The 13772-nt window shown below is 44.9% G+C and overlaps 1 protein-coding gene across 1 annotated transcript in view; it reads right to left on the reverse strand.

Annotated features, from left to right (window-relative positions):
* The window catches only part of LOC110516715 (germ cell-specific gene 1-like protein), a 43555-nt gene extending 30692 nt beyond the window's left edge, over positions 1-12863 (reverse strand). The window contains exon 1 of the mRNA XM_036939369.1: positions 12250-12863. Within this exon, the coding sequence (XP_036795264.1) occupies positions 12250-12538 (289 nt within the window). The 5' untranslated portion in view covers positions 12539-12863. The remainder of the gene's footprint in view (positions 1-12249) is intronic.
* Between the last annotated feature and the right edge of the window lie 909 nt (positions 12864-13772).

Raw genomic sequence — 13772 nt, forward strand, 5'->3', positions numbered from 1 at the left:
CTACTTCCCTCTCCCCACTGATCTGATCTGATATTGACTACATTATCTAGCTACTCCCCTCTCCTCACTGATCTGATCTGAAATTGACTACACTATCTATCTACTCCCCTCTCCTCACTGATCTGATCTGAAATTGACTACACTATCTATCTACTCCCCTCTCCTCACTGATCTGATCTGAAATTGACTACATTATCTAGCTACTTCTCTCTCCTCACTGATCTGATCTGATATTGACTACATTATCTAGCTACTTCCCTCTCCTCACTGATCTGATCTGATATTGACTACACTATCTAGCTACTCCCCTCTCCTCACTGATCTGATCTGATATTGACTACATTATCTAGCTACTCCCCTCTCCTCACTGATCTGATCTGATATTGACTACACCATCTAGCTACTTCCCTCTCCTCACTGATCTGATATTGACTACATTATCTAGCTACTTCACTCTCCTCACTGATCTGATCTGATATTGACTACACTATCTAGCTACACCCCTCTCCTCACTAATCTGATCTGATATTGACTACATTATCTAGCTACTTCTCTCTCCTCACTGATCTGATCTGATATTGACTACATTATCTAGCTACTTCCCTCTCCTCACTGATCTGATCTGATATTGACTACATTATCTAGCTACTTCCCTCTCCCCACTGATCTGATATTGACTACATTATCTAGCTACTTCCCTCTCCCCACTGATCTGATCTGATATTGACTACATTATCAAGCTACTCCCCTCTCCTCACTGATCTGATCTGAAATTGACTACACTATCTATCTACTCCCCTCTCCTCACTGATCTGATCTGATATTGACTACATTATCTAGCTACTTCTCTCTCCTCACTGATCTGATATTGACTACATTATCTAGCTACTTCCCTCTCCTCACTGATCTGATATTGACTACACTATCTAGCTACTTCCCCCTCCTCACTGATCTGATCTGATATTGACTACACTATCTAGCTACTTCCCTCTCCTCACTGATATGATATTGACTACATTATCTAGCTACTTCCCTCTCCTCACTGATCTGATATTGACTACATTATCTAGCTACTTCCCTCTCCTCACTGATCTGATATTGACTACACTATCTAGCTACTTCCCCCTCCTCACTGATCTGATCTGATATTGACTACACTATCTAGCTACTTCCCCCTCCTCACTGATCTGATATTGACTACATTATCTAGCTACTTCCTCTCCTCACTGATCTGATCTGATATTGACTACACTATCTAGCTACTTCCTCTCCTCACTGATCTGATCTGATATTGACTACACTATCTAGCTACTTCCCTCTCTTCTCCTCACTGATCTGATCTGATATTGACTACACTATCTAGCTACTTCCTGTCCTCACTGATCTGATATTGACTACATTATCTAGCTACTTCCCTCTCCTCACTGATCTGATATTGACTACATTATCTAGCTACTTCCTGTCCTCACTGATCTGATATTGACTACATTATCTAGCTACTTCCCTCTCCTCACTGATCTGATATTGACTACATTATCTAGCTACTTCCCTCTCCTCACTGATCTGATCTGATATTGACTACACTATGTAGCTACTCCCCTCTCCTCACTGATCTGATACTGACTACACTATCTAGCTACTTCCTGTCCTCACGGATCTGATATTGACTACATTATCTAGCTACTTCCCTCTCCTCACTGATCTGATATTGACTACATTATCTAGCTACTTCCCTCTCCTCACTGATCTGATCTGATATTGACTACACTATGTAGCTACTCCCCTCTCCTCACTGATCTGATCTGATATTGCCTACATTATCTAGCTACTTCCCTCTCCTCACTGATCTGATCTGATATTGACTACATTATCTAGCTACTTCCCTCTCCCCACTGATCTGATATTGACTACATTATCTAGCTACTTCCCTCTCCCCACTGATCTGATCTGATATTGACTACATTATCTAGCTACTCCCCTCTCCTCACTGATCTGATCTGAAATTGACTACACTATCTATCTACTCCCCTCTCCTCACTGATCTGATCTGAAATTGACTACACTATCTATCTACTCCCCTCTCCTCACTGATCTGATCTGAAATTGACTACATTATCTAGCTACTTCTCTCTCCTCACTGATCTGATCTGATATTGACTACATTATCTAGCTACTTCCCTCTCCTCACTGATCTGATCTGATATTGACTACACTATCTAGCTACTCCCCTCTCCTCACTGATCTGATCTGATATTGACTACATTATCTAGCTACTCCCCTCTCCTCACTGATCTGATCTGATATTGACTACACCATCTAGCTACTTCCCTCTCCTCACTGATCTGATATTGACTACATTATCTAGCTACTTCACTCTCCTCACTGATCTGATCTGATATTGACTACACTATCTAGCTACACCCCTCTCCTCACTAATCTGATCTGATATTGACTACATTATCTAGCTACTTCTCTCTCCTCACTGATCTGATCTGATATTGACTACATTATCTAGCTACTCCCCTCTCCTCACTGATCTGATCTGATACTGACTACACTATCTAGCTACTCCCCTCTCCTCACTGATCTGATCTGATATTGACTACACCATCTAGCTACTTCCCTCTCCTCACTGATCTGATATTGACTACATTATCTAGCTACTTCCCTCTCCTCACTGATCTGATCTGATATTGACTACACTATCTAGCTACACCCCTCTCCTCACTAATCTGATCTGATATTGACTACATTATCTAGCTACTTCTCTCTCCTCACTGATCTGATCTGATATTGACTACATTATCTAGCTACTCCCCTCTCCTCACTGATCTGATCTGATACTGACTACACTATCTAGCTACTTCCCTCTCCTCACTGATCTGATCTGATATTGACTACACCATCTAGCTACTTCCCTCTCCTCACTGATCTGATCTGATATTGACTACACCATCTAGCTACTTCCCTCTCCTCACTGATCTGATCCGTTATAGACTACACTATCTAGCTACTTCCCTCTCCTCACTGATCTGATCTGATATTGACTACACCATCTAGCTACTTCCCTCTCCTCACTGATCTGATCCGTTATTGACTACACTATCTAGCTACTTCCCTCTCCTCACTGATCTGATCTGATATTGACTACACTATCTAGCTACTTCCCCCTCCTCACTGATCTGATCTTGACTACACTATCTAGCTACTTCCTCTCCTCACTGATCTGATCTGATATTGACTACACTATCTAGCTACCTCCTCTCCTCACTGATCTGATCTGATATTGACTACACTATCTAGCTACTTCCTCTCCTCTCTGATCTGATATTGACTACACTATCTAGCTACTTCCTCTCCTCACTGATCTGATCTGATATTGACTACACTATCTAGCTACTTCCCTCTCTTCTCCTCACTGATCTGATCTGATATTGACTACACTATCTAGCTACTTCCCTGTCCTCACTGACCTGATATTAACTACACTATCTATCTACTTCCCTGTGCTCACTTACCTGATATTGACTACACTATCTAGTTACTTCACTGTCCTCACTGACCTGATATTGATTACACTATCTAGCTACCTCCTCTCCTCACTGATCTGATCTGATATTGACTACACTATCTAGCTACTTCCTCTCCTCTCTGATCTGATATTGACTACACTATCTAGCTACTTCCTCTCCTCTCTGATCTGATATTGACTACACTATCTAGCTACTTCCTCTCCTCACTGATCTGATCTGATATTGACTACACTATCTAGCTACTTCCCTCTCTTCTCCTCACTGATCTGATCTGATATTGACTACACTATCTAGCTACTTCCCTGTCCTCACTGACCTGATATTAACTACACTATCTAGCTACTTCCCTGTGCTCACTTACCTGATATTGACTACACTATCTAGTTACTTCACTGTCCTCACTGACCTGATATTGATTACACAATCTAGCTACTTCCCTCTCTTTACAGCTGGAGAGCAATGCTCAAGCAAGCGGGAGCGAAGGACACTGTCCCCTTGTTGTTGTGTTGCCATCTTGCAGCTCAAACTGTCTCCACTGTGTAGTCGACTGTATCATGGTGACATCCAGATGGTGACGACCAATACTCCACGCTGCTATCCCATTGGAAAGGAAATCAAGTGGGGATGGAACAAACCAAGTGGGAAGGAACCAATCAAGTGGGATTGAACAAACCAAGTGGGAAGGAACCAATCAAGTGGGATGGAACAAACCAAGTGGGATGGAACCAATCAAGTGGGATGGAACCAATCAAGTGGGATGGAACAAATCAAGTGGGATGGAACCAATCAAGTGGGAAGGAACCAATCAAGTGGGATGGAACAAATCAAGTGGGAAGGAACCAATCAAGGGGGATGGAACCAATCAAGTGGGATGGAACAAATCAAGTGGGAAGGAACCAATCAAGGGGGATGGAACCAATCAAGTGGGATGGAACAAATCAAGTGGGAAGGAACCAATCAAGGGGGATGGAAAAAATCAAGTGGGATGGAACAAATCAAGTGGGAAGGAACCAATCAAGGGGGATGGAACAAATCAAGTGGGATGGAACCAATCAAGTGGGAAGGAACCAATCAAGGGGGATGGAACCAATCAAGTGGGATGGAACAAATCAAGTGGGAAGGAACCAATCAAGGGGGATGGAACAAATCAAGTGGGATGGAACAAATCAAGTGGGAAGGAACCAATCAAGGGGGATGGAACCAATCAAGTGGGATGGAACAAATCAAGTGGGAAGGAACCAATCAAGGGGGATGGAACAAATCAAGTGGGATGGAACAAATCAAGTGGGAAGGAACCAATCAAGGGGGATGGAACAAATCAAGTGGGATGGAACAAATCAAGTGGGAAGGAACCAATCAAGGGGGATGGAATAAATCAAGTGGGATGGAACAAATCAAGTGGGAAGGAACCAATCAAGGGGGATGGAACAAATCGAGTGGGATGGAACAAATCAAGTGGGATGGAACAAATCAAGGGGGATGGAACAAATAAAGGGGGATGGAACCAATCAAGGGGGATGGAACAAATCAAGGGGGATGGAACAAATCAAGGGGGATGGAACCAATCAAGTGGGATGGAACAAATCAAGTGGGAAGGAACCAATCAAGGGGGATGGAACCAATCAAGGGGGATGGAACCAATCAAGGGGGATGGAACCAATCAAGTGGGATGGAACAAATCAAGTGGGAAGGAACCAATCAAGGGGGATGGAACCAATCAAGTGGGATGGAACAAATCAAGTGGGATGGAACAAATCAAGGGGGATGGAACAAATCAAGGGGGATGGAACCAATCAAGGGGGATGGAACCAATCAAGGGGGATGGAACCAATCAAGTGGGATGGAACAAATCAAGTGGGATGGAACAAATCAAGGGGGATGGAACAAATCAAGGGGGATGGAACCAATCAAGGGGGATGGAACCAATCAAGGGGGATGGAACCAATCAAGTGGGATGGAACAAATCAAGTGGGATGGAACCAATCAAGGGGGATGGAACCAATCAAGTGGGATGGAACCAATCAAGGGGGATGGAACCAATCAAGGGGGATGGAACAAATCAAGTGGGATGGAACAAAACAAGGGGGACACTACTTCACTGTAGGAAGGTGATATTCCAGTGGCAAGATGGGAGACCCAGGAAGACCAGTATCTTCCACAGCTGCAGGAGACTGCCGGAGCCCCAGTCTGTCAGAGCCTGCCTACAGCGCGCTGCCAGCACACACACACACACACACACACACACACACACACACACACACACACACACACACACACACACACACACACACACACACACACACACACACACACACACACACACACAAAGCACAAAGCACAAACACACACACAAAGACGCATACATACACACCCTGCCTGCTTGCCTGGCAGATAACATAGGACAGCTGTGTTGAGGTACGAGGTAATGCCAGCCTACCAGCCCAGAGAGAGGAGAGAACACTGGGTTCCCACTAAATGGCCTAGCTGCAAAGTCCAAATGGTTTGTACCCTCAAAAATATAAAAAACATTAATAAGCTTTTTGGTCTTAATTTAAAGTTAGGGTTAGGCATAAGGTTAGCAGAGTGGTTAGGGTCAGGGTTAGGGTCGGGGTTAGGCATAAGGTTAGCAGAGTGGTTAGGGTCAGGGTTAGGGTCGGGGTTAGGCATAAGGTTAGCAGAGTGGTTAGGGTCGGGGTTAGGCATAAGGTTAGCAGAGTGGTTAGGGTCGGGGTTAGGCATAAGGTTAGCAGAGTGGTTAGGGTCAGGGTTAGGCATAAGGTTAGCAGAGTGGTTAGGGTCAGGGTTAGGCATAAGGTTAGCAGAGTGGTTAGGGTTAGGCATAAGGTTAGCAGAGTGGTTAGGGTCGGGGTTAGGCATAAGGTTAGCAGAGTGGTTAGGGTCGGGGTTAGGCATAAGGTTAGCAGAGTGGTTATGGTCAGGGTTAAGGCTTGGGTTAGGTTTGAAACAATTAGAAGGACTTGGCCAGATAGTGCTCACCAGGCTACATTGGCTTCCACAGCTCCCATAAAGCTCTGCCTGTGTGTGTGTTTGTCTCTCCCTTTCTTTCTTTCTTTCTTTCTTTCTTTCTTTCTTTCTTATCTCTCTCTCTCACACACAATCTCTCCCTCTCCCTCTCCCCCTCTCCCTCTCCCTCTCTCTCTCTCTCTCTGTCTCTCTCTCTCTCTCTCTCTCTCCCTCTCCCTCTCTCTCTCTCTCTCTCTCTCTCTCTGAGAAACGTATATTCTGAGGCCACCTTTATTGTAGCTGGGGACTTTAATAAAGGAAATCTGAGAAACAAAACGCCGAAATTCTATCAACACATCTTCTGTGCTACACGTGCAACACCAACTCTTGACCATTGCTACTCTCCATTCTGGGTGGCAACAAAACCCTCCCCCCGCCCTCTCTATGGTAAATTAGATCATACCTCCGTTCGGGGTGGCAACAAGACCCTCCCCCCGCCCTCTCTATGGCAAATCAAATCATACCTCCGTTCGGGGTGACAACAAGACCCTCCCCCCGCCCTCTCTATGGCAAATCAGATCATACCTCAGTTCTGGGGTGGCTACAAGACCCTCCCCCCGCCCTCTCTATGGCAAATCAGATCATACCTCCATTCTGCTGCTTCCCTCATATAAGCAGAAACTCAAACAGGAAGTTACCATGGTAAGGACTGTTCAACGTTGGTCTGACCAATCGGAATCTATGCTTCAAGATTGTTTTGACTCATCAGGAAGTGTATAGAGGATGTTGTTCGCACTGTCGCGATTAGATTAGGCAGCATTTGTGCAAAACTGAAAGCGCGAACCACCACATTTAACCACGGCAAGGTGACTAGGAACGTGGACGTGCACAAACAGACCAGCTATGACCCCCTGTAAGACAGCAACAGTTTATATACAATAACATGACGTCAATTCATTGCTTCTAAAATGAATCTCCTCCTCCAGACCGGGACAAATGGAACTTTAAAAGTTCATTCTGAGTTCTTTCTGACCGCCTAGCACATACACAGGACACACAACACAACTGAATTAACTTTTGACTCCTCACCATTATCGATCACCACTTAGCTGACAGTTCTAATTAACAGAAAACCTAGGAATGCACTCACTGCCTTATCTAAAACACCCCAGAGCTCAGTTTAGTCAGGTTCAACCATAGGTTAACTACATTATCTGTTTACTTAATCCACAACCCATTCCTTTCTTCCTAGTTGGAATGGTGTTCATTAACTTTAATTACTCCTTGTCCGTGTCACACAATCCCTTCTTATGAACTCACATTGTTAATCAGATATAACAAAACAGAGTATAAGTTTACTTAGTTACAGTTCCATTTAAATTAGAATATTGTTTATTCATTTATTCATAATATTTCTAACAATTGCACACTGCCAATATCCCACCTGGACAAGAGAAATACCTACGTAAGAAAGTGGTTCATCAACTACAGGTCAGTCTTCCAACACCATAGTGCTCCTCCAAGATAATCACTAAGCTCAGGGTTCTGGGTCTGAACCCTTCCCTGTGCAGCTGGGTCCTGGACTTCCTGACGGGCCGACTCCCAGGTGGTGAAGGTAGACAACAACACCTCTACTACACTGATCCTCAACATGGGCGGCCCACAGGGGTGCGTGCTCAGCCCCCTCCTGTGCTCCCTGTTCACCCATGACTTCATGGCCAAGCACGTCTCCAACTCAATCATCAAGTTTGTTGATGACACAATAGTGGTAGACCTGATTACCAATAACGATGTCACAATCTACAGGGAGGAGGTGAGAGCCCTGGCAGAGTGGTGCCAACAAAATAACCTCTACCTCAACATCAACCAAACGAAGGGGCTGATCGTGAACTTCAGGAGACATTAGAGAGAGCACTCCCCCATCCACATCGACGGGGCTGCAGTGGAGAGGGTGAAAAACGTCATATTACTCAGCATGCACATCACTGTCAACCGAAATGGTCCCTTCACACAGATAGTAGGCTCAACAGCACTTCTTCAACCACAGAAGGCTGAAGAAATTAGTTTTGGGCCCTAAGACCCTCACAAATGTATATACAGTGCCTTGCGAAAGTATTCGGCCCCCTTGAACTTTGCAATCTTTTGCCCCATTTCAGGCTTCAAACATAAAGATATAAAACTGTATTTTTTGTGAAGAATCAACAACAAGTGGGACACAATCATGAAGTGGAACGACATTTATTGGATATTTCAAACTTTTTTAACAAATCAAAAACTGAAAAATTCGGCGTGCAAAATTATTCAGCCCCTTTACTTTCAGTGCAGCAAACTCTCTCCAGAAGTTCAGTGAGGATCTCTGAATGATCCAATGTTGACCTAAATGACTAATGATGATAAATACAATCCACCTGTGTGTAATCAAGTCTCCGTATAAATGCACCTGCACTGTGATAGTCTCAGAGGTCCGTTAAAAGCGCAGAGAGCATCATGAAGAACAAGGAACACACCAGGCAGGTCTGAGATACTGTTGTGAAGAAGTTTAAAGCCAGATTTGGATACAAAACGATTTCCCAAGCTTTAAACATCCCAAGGAGCACTGTGCAAGCGATAATATTGAAATGGAAGGAGTATCAGACCACTGCAAATCTACCAAGAACTGGCCGTCCCTCTAAACTTTCAGCTCATACAAGGAGAAGACTGATCAGAGATGCAGCCAAGAGGCCCATGATCACTCTGGATGAACTGCAGAGATCTACAGCTGAGGTGGGAGACTCTGTCCATAGGACAACAATCAGTCGTATATTGCACAAATCTGGCCTTTATGGAAGAGTGGCAAGAAGAAAGCCATTTCTTAAAGATAACCATAAAAAGTGTTGTTTAAAGTTTGCCACAAGCCACCTGGGAGACACACCAAACATGTGGAAGAAGGTGCTCTGGTCAGATGAAACCAAAACTGAACTTTTTGGCAACAATGCAAAACGTTATGTTTGGCGTAAAAGCAACCCAGCTGAACACACCATCCCCACTGTCAAACATGGTGGTGGCAGCATCATGGTTTGGGCCTGCTTTTCTTCAGCAGGGACAGGGACGATGGTTAAAATTGATGGGAAGATGGATGGAGCCAAATACAGGACCATTCTGGAAGAAAACCTGATGGAGTCTGCAAAAGACCTGAGACTGGGACAGAGATTTGTCTTCCAACAAGACAATGATCCAAAACATAAAGCAAAATCTACAATGGAATGGTTCAAAAATAAACATATCCAGGTGTTAGAATGGCCAAGTCAAAGTCCAGACCTGAATCCAATCGAGAATCTGTGGAAAGAACTGAAAACTGCTGTTCACAAATGCTCTCCATCCAACCTCACTGAGCTCAAGCTGTTTTGCAAGGAGGAATGGGAAAAAATGTCAGTCTCTCGATGTGCAAAACTGATAGAGACATACCCCAAGCGACTTACAGCTGTAATCGCAGCAAAAGGTGGCGCTACAAAGTATTAACTTAAGGGGGCTGAATAATTTTGCACGCCCAATTTTTCAGTTTTTGATTTGTTAAAAAAGTTTGAAATATCCAATAAATGTCGTTCCACTTCATGATTGTGTCCCACTTGTTGTTGATTCTTCACAAAAAAATACAGTTTTATATCTTTATGTTTGAAGCCTGAAATGTGGCAAAAGGTTGCAAAGTTCAAGGGGGCCGAATACTTTCGCAAGGCACTGTATATGCACCATTGAGAGCATTCTGTCAGGCTGTGTCATCACCTAGTACGGCAATAGCATCGTCCGCAACCTCAGAGATCTCCAGACAGTGGTGCGGTCAGCCCAACACATCATTGGGGAAACACTGACAGCCCTCCAGAACACCTACACCACCTTGTGTCACAGGGAGGCCAAGACATCAGCCAACCGAGCCAACCCGCTACCATCTAGTAGTAGTAAATCAAATTAAATCAAATGACATTTTATTGGTCACATACACATGCGTTTAGCAGATGTTATTGCGAGTGTAGAGAAATGCTTGTGCTTCTAGTTCCAACAGCGCAGCGATATCTAACAAGTAATATCTAACAATTACACAACAAATACCTAATACACACAGATCTAAGTAAAGGAATGGGATAAGAATATATAAATATGTGGATGAGCAATATCAAAGCTGAGACTGAAAACAGCTTCAATACTATCAGACTGTTAAACATTCACCGCTAGCCGGTCTCCTCCGAGGACCCTGCGCTGAACCGTAGTCACTGTTTCTAGCCGGTCTCCTCCGAGTACCCTGCCCTGAACCGTAGTCACTGTTTCTAGCCGGTCTCCTCCGAGTACCCTGCGCTGAACCGTAGTCACTGTTTCTAGCCGGTCTCCTCCGAGTACCCTGCCCTGAACCGTAGTCACTGTTTCTAGCCGGTCTCCTCCGAGTACCCTGCGCTGAACCGTAGTCACTGTTTCTATCCGGTCTCCTCCGAGTACCCTGCGCTGAACCGTAGTCACTGTTTCTATCCGGTCTCCTCCGAGTACCCTGCGCTGAACCGTAGTCACTGTTTCTATCCGGTCTCCTCCTCGTACCCTGCGCTGAACCGTAGTCACTGTTTCTATCCGGTCTCCTCCTCGTACCCTGCGCTGAACCGTAGTCACTGTTTCTAGCCGGTCTCCTCCGAGTACCCCAGCGCTGAACCGTAGTCACCGTTTCTAGCCGGCTACCACCCGTTACTCTACCCTGCACCTTAGAAACTGCTTTGCCCTGTGTATACAGAGTCATTGAACACAGGTCACGTTAGTCATGTTTACATACGGCTATACCTACTTCATATGAACTGTGTTCCTGTCTTAGACACCGTTTGTATATAATGGTGTGTATCGACAGTATGGACAGTATATAAATAGAAACGGTGTTTGACCTGCAGTGTGTTTCTAGCCTCAACAGTGCAGTGATAATACCTAGCAACACAAAACGACATCATCAAAAAAGTAATAAAACTAATAAATTAAATATATATTCAAGACCCTGTCATTGCTCAGTCTGACATTTTTCGTAATTTCTTTATTTTTACTTTGTGGATTAAGTGCCTGTTGTTCTGTATCGCTTGGTATTACTGCACCGTTGGAGCTAGAAACACAAGCAATTTCTCTGCACCTGTGATAACATCTGCTCATCTGTGTATGTACCAATACACTTTAATTCGATTTCTGAGTCTGAGAGTAAGTAAACCTGTTGTTGAAGTGAACGATTAGCTCATATGAGTTACGTACCGCGGGAGATATTGACGAGAGAGTGTGTGCAGCATCCAATACACGTCGCAGATCAATCAATGTGAGAATGTTCAGCCTACGTATCACTGTTAATTCAGTAAAGTCCGATATTAACTAATAACTGTCTGATTGAGTTCTGGTCGTAATATTCTAAACGTAGCCTATAGAAGACAGTAAACAGCAGATGTTCCGTTTCACTGTCAGCGCACTTTGTTAAGACTTCTTATCATACCAACATCCTATTATTATTATTTAATGAACCTACTTATTGAAACGTTTTGAGATTATTCCTGCAACGTGCAACAGTTGAGATAAGAGCTCGCGTTACATACTGCCGTTTACATCCCATTGGATCCTGTTGCATATGACAAATAAACTTAGATTTGAGTTGTGATTTCAACCCATTTATCCGATTTCCCGAGACCATTAGTCAACATTCAACCGGATGTCAATAGTTCTAATGACTCATTATGAGCGCGTCTAACTAACAGAAACGTTATCATCTCACCTGGACCGTGAATGTTCTCCTCGCAGGAGTACCAGATCCCGGTGTGGAAACGGCGGAACAGAAAGCGATCGTCTCCGGTCTCCCAGCTGTAGTGGACCTTGCTCTTGTCTGTCTCGTTCGTGCCGTTGTCGATGCAGTTGTGCCGCCGCTGCTTGCTGCAGTTGGGCTTGGGGACCCGCTGAGTGCCCTCGCACCAGTACGTCGTAATGAACGCGGTGGTGGAAAAAAACAGCGCGACCAGGTTGAGTCCAACCGAGAGCAGAGCGCGGCATTTCCGCGTGGTCTTCATAGTCTTCCGCGCACTGGGTGCGGAGAAACTGTTGCACAGCGGCGCTAAAAGTTCATAAATGACAGACGGCGGGGTTGGGTAATGGGAGAACGAAACCAAACATTGCCGAGGGAAGCGACGGAGGCGTGCAGAGGAGAGGAGAGCGCACGAAACTATTCCCCTTAGCAGTCTACTCCAACGGCACCCAGTCTGTAAACGATGCTCCGAGAAGATAGACGCATCTGGGAAGGTAGATGGTTGGGTTCCCCGTCATGTTATCGTCTTTCTATCTGCGTCGGACTGTGACATCTTTGGCTCCTGTGGAGGAAAAGACCATGCCCAAGGTGTGACGTGGCTACAGTGAAATGCTCAGCCAGGCTGATCAGCTTTAATAGTAAAACCCAGTCACTGCTGGGTGCGAGGCTGGCTCTGTGAGTGGTCTGTCTGTCTGTCCTGTCTGTCTGTCTGTCTCTCTCTCCCTCTCTCTCTCCCTCTCTCCCTCCCTCTCTCCCTCTCTCTCTCTCCATCTCTCCCTCTCTCCATCTTTCCCTCTCTCCCTCTCTCTTTCTCTCCCTCTCTCCCTCTCCATCTCTCCCTCTCCCCCTCTCTCTCTCTCCCTCTCTCTCTCTCCCTCTCTCCATCTCTCCATCTCTCCCTCTCTCCATCTATCCTCTCACCATCTCTCCCTCTCTCCCTCTCTCCATCTCTCCCTCTCTCCATAAACAATAAAAATTAGCAGTAAACATTACACATACATAAGTTTCTAAACAATAAAGACATTACAAATGTCATATTATATATAGAGAGTTTTGTAACGATCTCCCTCTCTCTCTCTCCAGATGGTTACAGTACATGTTAACTGATAGCAGTGATTGAGTTGCTGTTGTGACTCATGGATCTAATTAGTCATGGTTATGAGATATTGACATACTGTAGTGTTGCTGTCCTGCTAATTCTGCCTCAACCCCTGAACTGAGGTCTGGACCTTAATACTGCAGAGTTGTGTTGCTGCTCTGCTAATCCTGCCTCAATCCCTGAACTGAGGTCTGGACCTTAATACTGCAGAGTTGTGTTGCTGCTCTGCTAATCCTGCCTCAACCCCTGAACTGAGGTCTGGACCTTAATACTGCAGAGTTGTGTTGCTGCTCTGCTAATCCTGCCTCAATCCCTGAACTGAGGTCTGGACCTTAATACTGCAGAGTTATGTTGCTGCCCTGCTAATCCTGCCTCATTCCCTGAACTGAGGTCTGGACCT

This window comes from Oncorhynchus mykiss, chromosome 12, assembly GCF_013265735.2.
Source record: "Oncorhynchus mykiss isolate Arlee chromosome 12, USDA_OmykA_1.1, whole genome shotgun sequence".
In the NCBI taxonomy this organism is placed as follows: domain Eukaryota; kingdom Metazoa; phylum Chordata; class Actinopteri; order Salmoniformes; family Salmonidae; genus Oncorhynchus; species Oncorhynchus mykiss.